This window comes from Anomaloglossus baeobatrachus, chromosome 5, assembly GCF_048569485.1.
Source record: "Anomaloglossus baeobatrachus isolate aAnoBae1 chromosome 5, aAnoBae1.hap1, whole genome shotgun sequence".
NCBI lineage: Eukaryota > Metazoa > Chordata > Amphibia > Anura > Aromobatidae > Anomaloglossus > Anomaloglossus baeobatrachus.
In genome coordinates, this window is record NC_134357.1 from 496271264 (window position 1) to 496288038 (window position 16775).

The window sequence follows — 16775 nt, forward strand, 5'->3', positions numbered from 1 at the left end:
CCGTAACAGCAGTGAACTGTAATTTCCTCTAAATGTATGTCACTCCGGGGGGGGCGTGGCCAGCAGGCAGCATGAGCGGTCGCATCTGAGAGCAGCTCCGCAGTCCAAAGCTAATATACGTTATTAATCCTGCCGAAATTGGTGCCTAAATACACCTCTGGATTACCTGTGGTGCTGTGAGCATTTGGATCGGTACCATGAGCAGGGGTCGCAGTGCAGCAGCGGCTGAGAAGCTGAAGAAGTTTGCCCGGGACTCCCAGCAAGATGGCGTCGGTAAGCAGGCAGAGCGGGAATCCAGCGAGGCGGAGGAGGAGGAGAGCATGGAGGCCGGATCCAAGGAATCGCAGGAGCTAACCTTACAGCAGGTTACGTCGCAGTTACTTGCAGCGATCCAGGATTCAAAGGTGTCGCTGACGGGTAAAATTGAGGAGGTTAAGATTGATGTGGGTCTCCTCCGGCTGGACTTGCAAAACCTGAGAGAGCGGGTAAAGGAGACCGAGCAACGGATCTCCATGCTGGAAGACAACGCAAGAGCGACGCCGGGCAGACTGGCCTCTCTGGAAAGCGCGGCAAACAACTGGGCGCAGAGGGCAGATGACCTAGAAAATCGCCTGCGTCGCAATAATCTGAGAATTCTGGGGATGCCGGAGAGAGCAGAAGGGAGTGACCCATGTAAGTTCATGGAAAAGTGGCTCTCCGAAACTTTCCCTGATGCGACGCTGTCAGCGGCATTCGCCATCGAAAGAGCTCACCGGGTACCGGCCAGACCTCCTCCTCCGGGAGCGCAGCCTAGACCTCTCCTGGCCCGACTGTTGAGCAGCAGGGATAGAGATGCGATCCTTGGTGCGGCGCGGCGCAAGGGCCCGATCCTACACAACAACGCCACCATACTGATCTTTCCTGATTTTTCTGCGTCGCTCCAGAAAACGAGGGCCTCCTTTATCCAGGTGAAGAAACGTCTCAGAGAGCATCAAATTGCTTACTCCATGATCTTCCCAGCCCGTCTTAGAGTGGTTCATCAGGAGCGATCCCTATTCTTCACCTCTCCTGCGGAAGCGGATGACTGGCTCAACACATTGAAGAGGAAACGCTGATGCGCCACGGTCTTGGGCACTGCCTGATGGGTCGCGGTTCTGATTCACCTATTTCATTCTCTTTGGAGCAAGGTCGGTGATGCGACTCCAATCCTTGGGACGCTGTGTTTGAAATCACTGATGAGATTGCTTCAGGATCATCCTATACAGGTACTCGGCGTCCCTCAACTCTGAAGGCGCGAAAGATTCATGTTTGTTTTACCCCTCCTGGTATGTGAGTGGAGCGGGACCGCAATTGCGTTAGTGTCCTGATCCTAATCTGATCCTGTCCTGGTCCCTGCCGGCTGCGGTGCTAGAGATCCCATCTGGAGGCGCTGGTGCGTCTGCGGCCTTCCTGGAGGCATGAGAGTTTCCGGATGCGTCCAATATTGGTCTCCCATTGAACCGGTCTCCGGGTCTGGCCCTCGTCGAAGGCGGGAGGCCTGGGGCCACGCCTGCGTATGGGGCGGCTGCTGTGTTCTCCGGGATTTTTGTTTAGCCCAGCCTGCGATCTGGATTACTCGTCGTTGATGGGACCGGACCTAGGTGACACCAGACGGGACTTGGGTCAGACCGCTGTTGCGACGCTCTGATCTCCTTCATGCGATCTTGTTTTATCCTATACCTTTTTGGATCCAAATTGGAACTCTACTTTGGGCTCGCAGTATTGGCAATGCACTTCAGTTCATAATGTTATATTTTGCTCTATTATTATTATTATTATTATTTATTATTATAGCGCCATTTATTCCATGGCGCTTTACAAGTGAAAGAGGGTATACGTACAACAATCATTAACAGTACAAGACAGACTGGTATAAGAGGAGAGAGGACCCTGCCCGCGAGGGCTCACAGTCTACAGGGAATGGGTGATGGTACAATAGGTGAGGACTATTAGTGCTATATTAAGACCTGAGGTTACCATATGTCGTAATATTCTATAATCTAAGATTCCCTGCCAATCCTTCCTCTATCTTATTTACACTCCCACTTCCTCTCCCCCTCTAACCCCCTATTGGCATATTCCTCATCTCTCTTCCCCTCGCCCCCTTACTTCTTCATTGTTCTTTTCTCCTCTCCCTTCAACCCCTCACTTTTTCTACCTCTCATATCTCTGTGCTCTTCCCTTGTCCCCGCTTTATTTTCTATTCTAATCTCTCCCCTTTTCGTTCTCTCCTCTGCCTTGTTTCTCTTTCCCCTCTTTGCCGTCTCTTCCCCCCCCCCCCTTTTTTTTTTTTTTTTCCCGTCTCTCTCTCCTCTCTTTTTCTTCCTTCCTATATCTCCTTTCTATCCCTTCTTTGCTTCTCTCTCTCTACCCTCTCCTTCTCTCTCCCTCCTTCAGTTCCTTCCGGTCTATTCTTGGCCCTCTCACCGTTGCACGATTAAAGGCTATGCTGCAGGGTAATTCATTTATTGGACTGTAGGAGAAGCTCAAGTCCTTGTTTGAGGACACCCCCGTACCAAGTACACCATCTAGCCACGTTGGTTTACCCTAGTCGTTGCTGGGGAAAATCTTTTCTGGTCGCACTACTGGACCAGTTCTTGTCGATTGTGCGTGCGCAACCGACATTTTGTATTTAAGGGTACGTTTACCCAAGTTCTACTGTAGGTTAAGTTTTTGATATTCTTTTAGCAATTCAGCAAGTGGCATCTCTCCATGGCTTTAAGTGTGATGACATGGAATGTTAGGGGACTGGGCACATCCAGGAAAAGGGCGGCAGTATTTGCTCATATCAAAAGATCCAAAGCTCAGATTGTATGTTTACAAGAGACCCATTTGTTGTTGGAAACCACTAGAGTGCTTCAAAAGCCTTGGGTTCAATGGTCAGCTCACTCTGTTCACTCGTCATATTCTAGGGGAGTATCGGTACTGGTCCACAGAGCTCTGCGGTGGGACCCGGGTAAAATTTTAAAAGACACTGAGGGGAGGTATGTGTTTATCCAGGCTCACATCGATGGGGTCATGATAGTGGTCTTGGCCATATACATTCCCCCGGCTACGGGAATCTCGATTCTTTATGAGGCGGCTAAGTTCGCATCACAATTCCCACAAGCCTTAGTGCTCTGCATGGGGGACTTCAATTTGATTAATAACACGGGACTGGATAGATTCAGCACTCGACAGGTCCCGATCTCCCCCACGATACAAACTAGATTGAGTATATTCTTACAGGAAGTGGGATGGTACGATATGTGGCGGTTCTTTAACCCAGCACTGAGAGAATATACATGTTACACTCCAGGGAAAAACTCGTTATCTCGAATTGATTATATTTGTGGAAATGAAAGAGTCTGTGCCCATATACAATCGGTATGTCATTTGCCCAGATCAGTATCAGACCATTCTCCGGTGGTTGTAGGCATTAAATGGGAAGGATGTAAATCTCATAAATTGTCAAGGAAAATTAACCCTTGGTGGCTATCACTCTTTGGAGCTAATGACAGGATTCCTGATCAGCTTGGGGCATACACGGAAACGAACTCCGTGGAAGAGAATCACTCGGCCTATTGGGACGCGCTTAAGGCGTATCTGAGGGGATGCTGTCACTCCTCTATTTCCTATCTTAAGAAACAGGCGGCCAGAGAGGAGGAGGAATTGGCCACCCAAAATAGAGTGCTTGAGCATAGATTCACCTCGGACCCATCTGAGGAAAATAGATTTCATTGGCTTCAGGCTGGGAGGAAATATCTCTTGTATTTGCAAGATAAGGCTAAGAGACATGTATTCTTCACGAGCCAGAGGTATTTTGAGCAAGGGAACCAGTCCAGTAGCCTACTGGCGTACCTGGTGCGTCAATCCACTAGCTCACCTGCGGTCCTCCGGATAAGAGACTCTCGTGGAGGAACAGTTACTTCCGTCAATGGTATATTGGAGGTATTTTTGGACTTCTATAGGAACCTGTATGAGTCCAGGCTGACCGTGTCAAGGGAGGAGATTGCTGAGTACCTTCGAGATCTGGAGTTTCCCAGGTTGACTTTGACTCAGGGATTGGCCTTGGATGAGCCCATCACAATGGAAGAGATGGTGGAGGCGATGAAGACCCTCAATAGGGGTAAGGCGTCTGGGCCAGACGGACTCCCGATTGAGATCTTTGACAAATATCAGGGGGAGCTGGCCCCAGCCCTCCTGGAAACGATTGAAGCCTCGTTCAGCAGGGGATGGTTGCCTGATTCCTTCTATGAGGCAACCATTGTCCTGCTATTGAAACCAGATAAAGACCCATTGGATTGTGGCTCGTACAGACCGATCTCTTTGCTGAACTCCGATTACAAAATTCTCACCAAAATTCTAGCAAATAGACTCAAAAAGGTGATCTCCTCTATAGTACATGAGGATCAGTCAGGTTTCATCCCGGGTAGGAGTACCTCGGATAATCTGAGGAGGGCGCAGGTGATCTTACAGATGGGCACCAAGTTAGAGGAGGATTGGGCTCTGGTCTCTTTGGATGCAGCCAAAGCCTTCGACTCTATAGAATGGCCATACCTGCTGGAGGTGCTGCGGGCATTTGGTTTCGGCAACGAATTTATCAGATGGATTGAGATCATATATAAAGCTCCGTCTGCTAACATTCAGGTGGGCGGTGGTGTGTCGGAAACTTTCTCTTTGGGGAGGGGAACCAGACAGGGATGTCCCCTATCCCCTCTCCTGTTCGCTCTTGCCATGGAACCACTGGCGTTGCGCATCCGGGCGGACCCAGTCTACCGGGGGGTGAGACATAGTAAGGGAGATGAACGTTTATCTTTGTACGCAGACGATTTGTTACTGTTTGCATCTGATCCGGATTCCTCCATTCCCAGAGCCGTGCACTTGATTGATCGATTTGGGGAGTTCTCAGGTTTGTCAATAAATTGGTCAAAATCGTACCTCCTCTTTCTGTCTCGGAACAGAGAGGACCTGGTGTACGACCACATATGCAGGGTGCCGGTGGTGGATCATTTTAAATATCTCGGAATTATGCTGGCGGGAAGCCCTGCGGAGATGATAGCGAGAAATATAGCCCCCTTACTAACGTACTTCGGGGAGAAATTTAATAGATGGAGCCAACTCCCACTGTCAGTGGCGGGAAGGATTAACCTCCTCAAAATGATAGTGCAACCAAAGTGTCTCTATATTACCCAGCATGTATTCGTGCAGATTCCTCGCTCTTTCTTCCGGTCCCTGGAATCTCTAATGATTACCTTTGTCTGGGGCTCGTCCAGGTCAAGGGTCCAACTGGCCAAATTACAAAGACCCAAGGATATGGGGGGTATGGCACTTCCTGATCTTTATATTTACTATCTGGCCGGACAAGTGAAATATTTGGGTCCATGGACACTTCCTCGAGTTGGGGGTTCTCCGGAGGGACTCCTGGCAGAGTTCACAGGTGTGGATCTCCTGTGGCCGTTACTGACGGATCACAGGAGGTCCCCTGAGGGTCGTGTCCTCCCGATACACAAATTGGGGGCCAGGATCTGGAAAGAGGCTAAAGCCATATTTGGATTTTGTGATGTACCAACTGAGACGCCCTTGTGGGATAACTTGGACCTTCCACATTTTTGTGGGTTGCCGGGGTTTGGTGAATGGAGGAATCGCGGAATAATCTCCCTGGGATCACTGGTCCGGGATGGTGAACTCCGCCCCTTTGCACAACTGCGGACAGAATTCGACTTGCCGGAATCTCATGGGTTTCAGTATCTCCAGATTAGGCACGCCTTTCGAGCTCAGTTCTCTGGTCGTGGGGTTAGATTCTCTTCCTTCCCAGTTATTGGAATTATTAGATCACAGGGCCCTGGTGGTCTTATCTCTAAACTATACTCCTCCCTCATTCGGGCCAAGGCCATGAATAATCCTCTTTCTGTCCGTGAGAGGTGGAGTGCCAGGATCCCTGAAATTGATGATGTAGTGTGGGATGACATTGTCGAGTCCCACACATTGGTCTCTCCTGCTGTTAACAATAGACTGATCCAATTATATATAATACACCAAAGTTATATTACTCCCCAGAGACTGAACAAAATGAAAAAGCTGAATAATTCGGTGGGGATGGGTTGTCCGAGATGCGGGAGAGACGGTGCTGATTTCTGGCACATGATATGGGATTGCCGGGTTATCCTCTCCTATTGGAGCGAGATCATAATGACTCTTTCCGCCATATTTCAAAAAGCGGTTGCTATGTGCCCAGTCCTATGTCTATTTGGGGTGGTAGATGTACGCTCCTGGTCCCAAGATGAGAGTCTATTAATAAAGAAGGTTCTTTTTCTGGCCCGGAAAGGCATTATACTAAATTGGATGAGCACTCATTCCCCAACTAGAGCCTCTTGGATTGCATTGGTAAACGCAATAATTCCGTCAGAGCAATTTGTTTACAAGTCAAGAGGCTCTACAACTAAATTTGACAAAATCTGGGGTAGATGGATGAGGTCGCCCTTGACTGGCGGATCTCCTGGTTCTCTTGCTGATAACCTACAATCGGTATTATTGCAATAGCCAGTAGTGCCCTGATAGGCAGAAAGGAGACACATGTGATCCGTGATGCAATATATGAGGGATACCACGAGTCCCCCGAAGCTTGGGTTGCTCTCTGCTGGACGATATGGGTTCTCTTGCCTTGAGTTGGATGTGTCTCGCGAACTAATACCTTTGCTAGGTTTGATGCTATTTGGATATGCTGAAAATAATGGACGTTGATTTGATTGTTGTTACTTTATTATTCTGATGAACAACCAGTTTACTTGTACACTGTCTCACTGAACAATTTGCTGATTTATTCTTTTATGTAATGCTTTACTTAACTTTCAATAAAACGAGTTTAAAAAAAAATGTATGTCACTCCAACATCTATAGTGTTACACTCGTTTTTTTCCTTTAGGAAGCCAATAACCCAAGTTCACACTTTACATTGGAGAGCTTGACCATGACGACCTTTAACCTGTTTATTGCTGGGACTGGTACGACTTCCTCCACCATCCGCTGGGCCATTAAGTTCATGCTGGAATATCCAGAAATCCAGAGTATGTACTAGCAGTAGCAGTTATGCCACCTTTGATCTTCCTTTTTATGGTGTTGAAATTGCTTATTGGGTTATTTTTATTGCAGAAAAGGTACAGGATGAAATAGATCAGGTTCTCGGCTCGGAGAAATGGCCGTCCTTGGAGCATCGTGTGTCTCTGCCATACACTGATGCCGTGATCCACGAGGTGCAGCGATATGCAAGCATCGTTCCTAATGGGCTTCCTCATGCTGCCTTGCAAGATATCAAATTTAAAGGATACACGATCCCAAAGGTAAAGATAATCATTGTGCAGTGGCTGTTCTTGGCTCCTATTGAAGCAAATGTGATCTGAGGTGCAGTAACAGAGAACAGCCACTAGATGGTGCATGCCATTCTAGGTCCCAGATAATGCGGATCATGGGGATGATGGGTGTCAGATAAGCCAACGATCTGATATTGATGGGAAAATAAGTAATCAATTTATATCACAGACAACCTCTAATTGAATTAATGCCGCATTGTCTGTAAACCTTTTTTCTATTTTCTTTTCTTGAAGGACGCCCAAATTATCACATTTTTACACTCGGCTCTGTACGACAAAAAGTACTGGAATAAACCTGAAGTGTTCAATCCTGATCGTTTCCTAGATGAGAACGGGAAATTTGTGAAGAATGAGGCTCACATACCGTTTGGAGCTGGTAAAGTATCTAATTTGTACTTTAAAGGGAAATTCACCCAAAACATGTCCATCAGGTTGGTCATTACCACATCTGTGCCACTAAAGGGGGCTTTACACGGTACCGATATCGCTAGCGTGCATACCCGCCCCCATCATTTGTGCGACACGGGCATATTGCTGCCCGTCGCGCACAAAATCGTGCTCCCCCGTCACACTACTTACCTGTCCTGCCAAGTCGCTCTGGACGGCGATCCGCCTCCTTTCTAAGGGGGCGGGTCGTGCGGCGTCACAGCGACATCACACGGCAGGTGTCCAATAGAAGCGGAGGGGTGGAGATGAGCGGCTGGAACATGCCGCCCACCTCCTTCCTTCCGCATTGCCGGTGGAGGCAGGTAAGGAGATGTTCCTTGCTCCTGCGGTGTCACACACAGCGATGTGTGCTACCGCAGGAACGAGGAACAACATTGCTAATGAGAGTTAAACGATTTTTTGTTTTAGGACGACCTCTCCGCGGCAAACGATTTGGCCGCTTTTGCGATCGTTGTAGGTCGCACATAACTGTTACACGCTGCGATCTCGGTAATGAAGCCGGATGCGCATTACAAACACCGTGACCCCGACGATAATTCATTAACGATATCGTAGCGTGTAAAGCCCCCTTAAGAGCTTATCCTTACTTTATACACCCCCTCCCCCATACACATTAGGCTAAAGTCAGAAGAACACACTGATCTATTGTGTAGGGAGGACCCTCCTAAATCTCCACCTTACAGACAAACTCTGGGATATAAATATCAGGCATGTTTAATTTAAATGCCAGGTCCTTTTATTTTCAGAGGAGATAAGCAGCTACCAGAGGTGTTTGCCAACTTCTCCCCACTGAAATCACATCAACGCTTGGCAGAAACAAGCATTCAAATGTATGGGAGAGTCGAAAAAGACAGAATCTTATCATGTGTCTCTTTATGCTGGGAGCTCCCCCTAGTGGTGGCTGCAGAAAAAAATCTAATCATGTATCTCTGTATGAGGGATGTTTCCCCTAGTGGTGGCTGCAGACGGAATCTTATCATGTATCTCTGTATAGAAGGAGCTTCCCCAGTGGGGGAGCTGCAGACAGAATTTTTTGTACATCTCTGTATACAAGGAGCCCCTCCTAGTGATGGCTGCAGACAGTAACGTGTTATATATCTCTGTATACAGAGAGCTTCCCCTAGTGGGGTGGATGCAGACAGAATCTTATTGTGTATATCTGTATACAAGGAGCCCAAACTAGTGGTGGCTGCAGACAGTAACATACTATGTATCTCTGTGTACAGGGAGCTCCCAAGGTGGTAACTGCAGACATAATTCTATCATGTATATCTGTATACAGGGAGCTTCCCATTGTGGTGACTGTAAACATAGTCTTATCATGTATCTCTGTATGCATTGGGCTCCCCCTAGTGGCGGCTTCAGACATACTCCTATCATGTCTCTCTGTATGAAGGGAGTTTCCCCTAGTGGTGGCTGCAAACAGAATCCTATGATGTATCTTTGTATACAGGGAGCTCCCCCTAGTGGTGGCTGCAGTCAGAATCCTATCATGTATCTCTGTTTACTGGGAACTCCTCCTAGTTGTGACTGCAGACGGAATCATATCATGCATTTCTCTATACAGGGAGATCCCCCTAGTGGTGGTTGCAAAGAGAATCTTATTTATCTCTGTACACAGAGAGCTTACCCATGTGATGGCTGCTGAAAATATCTTATTATGAATCCATGTATAAAGTGAGCTCCACCTAGTGGTGACTACAGACAGAGTCTTATCATTTATCTCTGTATGGAGAGAGCTCCCCCTAGTGGTGATTGCATACAGAATCTTATCATTTATCTCTAAATACAAGGAGCTCCCCCAACTGGTGGCTGTAGAGAGAATCTTATCATGTGTCTCTGTATTAAGAGAACTGACAAATGATGACTAAAAACAAAAATTGTATGTCCTGTTAGATTTTAACAAAGTCCATTTCTTGCAGGGAAAAGGTCATGTATTGGCGAAGCTTTAGCAAAGACTGAGATTTTCATCTATTTGGTCAGTTTTCTGCAAAGGTTCAACCTGAAATTTCCTCCGGGGGAACGAGGACCAATTGGTTTAATTCAGGGAGGGACACGCGATCCGGAGGCCTTTAACATCTGTGCTGAATGGCGCCATTAAGCCCAGAAACTTTTTTTAAAACTGTATAAAGCCTGATGCCAAATAATACGTCATCAACTATAAAAATGATTAGAAAAGGACATTTTTGTTATAATTCATGCTATGTTGATTTTATTCATGTGGTCATTTGGTTTCTACAAATTGCCTTTGGCTAGAGGTAAAAGGGGTGTCCCCTTTTAGAAAGCTTTTCTCCGCTGGTCCAGTTAGCTGGACCCAAGGAGGGTAAGTAAAGCATGACGGGCAAAAGTTTTCTGAAAGGGGACAACCCTTTTTATATTTTATATGACATATTCTGAACTTTTTTTATATATTTTTTTTAATTGTTGTATTTTTTCCTATACATTTAAATGTATTTATATGAACTAAATCTTAGTGTTTTGTCGTTGTAACTTTTTATACAGTGATTGGTGCATGCACGCAGACTTATTCTATGATGCTTTGCTTTATATAACTATACAAATCGCTCTCCAAAAATGAAAAAAATTATATATATATATATATATATATATATATATATATATATATATATATATTTTTAGACAGTACAGACCAAATGTTTGGACACACCTTCTCATTCAAAGAATTTTCTTTATTTTCAGGACTCTGAAAATTGTAGATTCACATTGAAGGCATCAAAACTATGAATTAAAACATGTGGAATGAAATACTTAACAAAGAAGTGTGAAACAACTGACAATAGGTCTTATATTCTAGGTTCTTCAAAGTAGCCACCTTTTGCTTTGATTACTGCTTTGCACACTCTTAGCCTTCTCTTGATGAGCTTCAAGAGGTAGTCACCGGAAATGGTTTTCCAACAGTCTTGAAGGAGTTCCCAGAGATGCTTAGCACTTGTTGGCCCTTTTGCCTTCACTCTGCGGTCCAGCTCACCCCAAACCATCTCGATTGGGTTCAGGTCTGGTGACTGTGGAGACCAGGTCATCTGGCGTAGCACCCCAGCACTCCCCTTCTTAAGGGGGCTTTACACGCTGCGACATCGCTAATGCGGAGTCGTTGGGGTCACGGAATTTGTGACGCACATCCGGCCGCATTAGCGATGTTGCTGTGTGTGACACCGATGAGCGATTTTGCATTGTTGCAAAAACGTGCAAAATCGCTCATCGGTGACATGGGGGTCCATTCTCGATTATCGTTACTGCAGCAGTAACGATGTAGTTCGTTGCTCCTGCGGCAGCACACATCGCTATGTGTGACGCCGCAGGAGCGAGGAACCTCTCCTTACCTGCGTCCTGGCCGCTATGAGGAAGGAAGGAGGTGGGCTGGATGTTCCGGCCACTCATCTCCGCCCCTCCGCTTCTATTGGGCGGCCGATCAGTGACGTCGCTGTGACGCCACACGGACCGCCCCCTTAGAAAGGAGGCGATTCGCCGGTCACAGCGACGTCGCTGGGCAGGTAAGTATGTGTGACGGGTCTGCGTGATGTTGTGCGGCACGGGCAGCGATTTGCCCGTGTCGCACAACAGATGGGGGCGGGTACCCACGCTAGCGATATCGGGACCGATATCGCAGCGTGTAAAGTAGCCTTAAGTCAAATAGCCCTTACACAGCCTGGAGGTGCATTTGGGGTCATTGTCCTGTTGAAAAATAAATGATGGTCCAACTAAACGCAAACCGGATGGAATAGCACGCCGCTGCAAGATGCTGTGGTAGCCATGCTGGTTCTGTATGCCTTCAATTTTGAATAAATCCCCAACAGTGTCACCAGCAAAGCACCCCCACACCATCACACCTCCTCTCCATGCTTCACGGTGGGAACCAGCCATGTAGAGTCCATCCGTTCACCTTTTCTACAAGGACACGGTGGTTGGATCCAAAGATCTCAAATTTGGACTCATCAGACCAAAGCACAGATTTCCACTGGTCTATTGTCCATTCCTTGTGTACTTTAGCCCAAACAAGTCTCTTCTGCTTGTTGCCTGTCCTTATCAGTGGTTTCCTAGCAGCTATTTTACCATGAAGGCCTGCTGCACAAAGTCTCCTCTTAACAGTTGTTCTAGAGATGAGAAGGTGTGTCCAAACTTTTGGTCTGCACTGTATGTGTATGTGTATATATATATATATATATATATATATATATATGTTTTGTTTGTTGTGACACCTTGAGGATGTAGCTACCCTTTAAATAAGACCCATTGATAAAACCTGCTGCATTACAATGGTTCATCAGAATTATAGTTTTTTGTATTAAAAAATAAATAAATGACACTGTTTACGTTGTTTATTGTTAATTTTGGGAAAAAAGCAGCCTGAAAACAGTTAAGAATGACTTGAATGATTGCAAATGAGAGAATTAGAAGGAAAAGGGGCAAGATGTAGAAAGGCCTATTTATAGTAGACCTATATAATGATGCTGCATGTCAGCAATAAGGCAAATAATGTGTATCTACATATTATTAAAAGGTTCGCAGAAACGATAAATCACATGATTAACAAGATTTTTAAATCTTTAGATTAATTTAGACTAAGCAGTTATTGAACTTGGCCAACTTTATACTGATTATTATGTTTATTTTTTTTCATTTGCCTCTTTTCTGACCATTTTGCTGCTGCAGAATCTGTGCTACTTCCTCACATAACTGGCTGCTCTGCTGAATCTGACAAAGAGCAGTGTGCTAACTGCTCTTGCCTTAAGGCCCCGTCACACACAGAGATAAATCTTTGGCAGATCTGTGGTTGCAGTGAAATCATGGACATATTGTTCCATTTGTACACAGCCACAAACCTGGCACTGATTCTCCACAATTTCACTGCAACCACAGATCTGCCACAGATTTATCTAGGTGTACAATAAAAAATGTGGGAATGATAATGGAGATTTTGTCTCGTGACGCCACCTGCGGTATGCGGCCAGGGATTAGTCACCGCTGCTGTCGCTGTCCTCCGGGCTGATGGACGTAGCAGCTAAGATGCTTCTGCTCCCCACAGGTGGAGCAGGCCCCGGGAGGATGATGAGGGGAGTAGTGATGGCGGGCGCCAAAGTGCGGGGCACCGACACCAGCAAGGACAGGCGGACACAGTCGCTGGGGGTTCAAGGTTTCTTTACTCACGGTCCTGGTTTACCTGGGAGATGCCAGTCACCGCCGTGATGGGACCCAGCCAATCCTGAGCAATTCGAGGTCACCGTCGGTGTTCCCACTGTGAGTCCTTTCTGGTCAGGGTCCCTCTAATCCCATTATATAAGGAATATGGAACGGGCTGCGGTTGTTTCCTGCACTCTCCGCAGACCCAGGAATACTGTGTAACTGTGAGAAACCAGGCCGAGCAGCCTGCTCCAAGCCACGGGTCTTGCAGTGCTCCCAGAAGTGTGAAGGTAGAGAAAATGTGCCTGGACCGAAGTCCTAAAGGTGCTCCTCACCCCAAGCTGTGCCCGGGGCTAACTGACTATGTGTGGAGATGCTCCTTCCTTTTCCCCAAGTGGTGCCCGCCCCCAGGTGGCTGTCCCAGTGACCGGGAAAGTCCCATGCATTGTGATGGACACTCCCCTATCTACCCCTAGCCATCCCCCCAGTGGGAAAGCAAGTAACTGTTGTGTGAATGTGAGAAACACCAGCAAATAACCTCTCCTTACCCGGGATGAGTACTACATCTTAAAGGAGATGCAGTACCCTGTGGCGACTGAAGCCTCAGGGGCACCACAAAGACGAGAAAAATAATAAGGTTGTAAGGACAAGAGAAAAAAAAGCAGATTAGATAAAAAACTGTAAGGTAGATATGAAAAAAGACTAGAAGACTAAGGGTACCGTCTCACTAAACGACGTACCAGTGATTCCGACCACGATATGACCTGGTCAGGATCGCTGGTACGTCGCTACATGGTCGCTAGTGAGCTGTCAATCAGGCAGATCTCACCAGCGACCAGCCACCAGCCAGCAGCGACTCGTGGAAACGATGCTGCGCTTGGTAACCAAGGGAAATATCGGGTAACTAAGCAAAATGCTTTGCTGGGTTACCCGATATTTACCCTGGTTACGAGCGCACACCGCTTAGCGCTGGCTCCCTGCACTCGTAGCCAGGGTACACATCGGGTTAATAAGCAAAGCGTTTCGCTTAGTTACCCGATGTGTACTCTGGCTACGTGTGCAGGGAGCCGGCACTGGCAGCCTGAGAGCGGTGTACGCTAGTAACCAAGGTAAATATCAGGTAACCAAGAAAAGCGCTTCACTTGGTTACCCGATGTGTACCTTGGTTACCAGCGTCCGCAGAAGCCGGCTCCCTACTCCCTGCACATTCAGATCGCTGCTCTCTCGCTGTCAAACACAGCAATGTGTGCTTCACAGCGGGAGAGCAACGTCCAAAAAATGAACCAGCACTGTGTGTAACGAGCAGCGATTTCACAGCAGGGGCCAGATCGCTGCTCAGTGTCACACACAGCGAGATCGCTGATGAGGTCACTGGTACGTCACAAAAACCGTGACTCAGCAGCGATCTCGCTAGCGATCTCACTATGTGAGAAGTAACCCTTAAGTAAAAGTAAAAGGGAGGGGAAATGAGAAAAAGGATAAGATACTCTCTATCAAGGACAAGAGAAAAAGGTAGGAAATAGGTAGAGAAGACAGGAGAAAACAAAGGCAGGAAAGACAAAATGAAACAAGCATTGGTGACAAACAAAAAAAAAGGAAAGGCAAGAAAAAAGAAAAAGGCAGAGGATACAGCAAGCAGGAGAGATAAAAAAAGAGAACGACAGATACAAAATATACAAACAAGAGGTCAACAAGAAAAGAAGGAAATTAAAAAAATAATGAAAATAAGGAAAAATGAGGTACACATAGGAGATAGGAGAGAAAAGACAAGATTGCAATTGCAGTCAGAATAACTGGATACAACTGATCGTATCTATAGTGTAACATAGGTTGAAAAAAGACATACTGTAGGTTAAATAAATTCAACCTTTCTTGATCAAATATTATGAGAAAATCATCCAGACCTTTTTTTAAATGCTGATATAGTGTCTGCTATTACTGCCTCTTGTGGTAGGGTATTCTACAGTCTGAGTGCTCTAACTGAAAATAACCCTTTCCTATTTAGCTGCAGGAATTGCCTTTCCTCAACATGTAATGAATGTCTTCTGATCATTTGTAAGGTCCTTGGAAGGAATAAATTATGTGCTATCTATCTACAGTTATTATCCATTAGCTTACTTGTTTGCATGTAGCAAGCGCTGTACATAGTAAAATGCCTGTGTGTGAAAGTGAATGGCATCACAAGAAATCAGCTGAGGCTCTACTACAATACTTACAGCACTTTCTCGGGCAGGGTGCCTATTGTAGGATAATTGCGGTATTTTTTGTCTCCTTGGAGACAGACTAACTGCTCTAACTGTAAAGAACGCTTTCCTATTTAGTTGTTGGAATCGCCTTTCCTCCATATGTAATGAATGTCTCCTGGTCCTTCGTAAGGTCCTTGGAAGGAATAAATTATGTGCCATCTATCTACAGTTATATTTTATTACCTTCTACAGCCATACCGCTCTAAGGCCCTGTGCGCACTGGGAAGTGGAATTTTCTTGAGAAAATTCCGCATGCCCTCAAAGATTACCACACCCGCGGTAAAAAACCGCGGGAAACCGCACCCGAAAACCGCATGCGGTTTGCTGCGGTTTTACCACGGTATTATTCGCGGTATTGCCGCGTGCAGGTTGGGATGTGCTTTATTGCATTCAATGCAATAAAGCACATTGAAAAAAAAAAAAAAAAAAAGTCATTTAATTCTGAGATAGTAGATAGAAGAATAGATAGAGGGATAGATAGATAGACAGACAGACAGATAGAGGGATAGATAGAGGACAGATCACTGCATTTCCCACGGTCGGCAGTGAGTTCACATTACCGGCCGTGGGAAATGACCGGTAATTACCTCTGCTGTCTGCTGCTTTCATTCAGCGCTGTGTGTTAGTCGCGGCTGGATGGAAGCAGCGCAGGACGTCGGACCTGGATTACGCCGGAGCTTTGTTTGGGGGGGGTTAATAAAATGGTGAACGAGGCTTGTTTGTTTTATTTAAAATAAAGGATTTTTCGGTGTCTGTGTTTTTTTCACTTTACTTATGGGTTGATCATGTCAGCTGTCACATAGACGCTGCCATGATCAAGCCTGGGGTTAATGGCGGTGGTCCCCCATCACCATTAACCCCTTGTATTACCTTGCCACCACTGCTACACGGTGGCAAGAAGAGCCGAGGACACGCCGGTAGTGCCGCATAATGCATGCGACAGTGCCGGGGCAGCTGCGGCTGATATTCTCGGCTGCCGGAGGGGGAGTGAGGCGGGGGACATTACCCCTGCCCCTCTCCCTCCCCAGCCTGAGAATACCGGCCCGCCGCTGTGTGCTTGCCTCGGCTGGAAGGTAAATATGCAGCGGAGCCCACGTTCTTTTTTTCCTATATTTCTGTTTTCTTTCTATGTGTGTTCTATGTGTCTGTGTCTATGTGTTCTATGCCTGTGATGTCTGTGTGTGTGATCTGTGTGTGTTTACTCTCTGCTCCGCTTCCTCTTCCTGTAATGACATCACTTCCCTGCAAAACCGCAGACAAGCGATGCACATTACCGGAGGTAAACCGCGAAATACCGCAGGGAATAACGCAGGAAAACGCAGTGAACCGCACAGAATTTGCTGCCTGCGTTATTCCCTGCGGGATTTCATGATTAACATTGAGTCAGTGGAGTGAAATCCCGCAGCGATGTGCGGAAAAGAAGTGACATGCACTTGTTTTTGCTGCGGGATTCCCGCAGCAAAACATGCAGCTGTCAAATTCCGCCTAGTGCGCACAGGATTTTTTTTCTCCATAGGATTTGCTGGTGATTCACTGCAGAGATGTTATGAACATTTTCTGCAGCGAAACATGCAGC

General features: G+C 46.6%; 1 protein-coding gene across 1 annotated transcript in view; it reads left to right on the forward strand.

Moving 5' to 3' along the window:
* LOC142311913 (cytochrome P450 2C20-like) overlaps positions 1-10458 on the forward strand; it is a 57944-nt gene extending 47486 nt beyond the window's left edge. The window contains exons 6-9 of the mRNA XM_075350772.1: positions 6923-7064; positions 7150-7337; positions 7602-7743; positions 9737-10458. Coding sequence (XP_075206887.1) covers positions 6923-7064; positions 7150-7337; positions 7602-7743; positions 9737-9915 — 651 coding nt within the window. The 3' untranslated portion in view covers positions 9916-10458. The remainder of the gene's footprint in view (positions 1-6922; positions 7065-7149; positions 7338-7601; positions 7744-9736) is intronic.
* The last annotated feature ends 6317 nt before the right edge of the window (positions 10459-16775 follow it).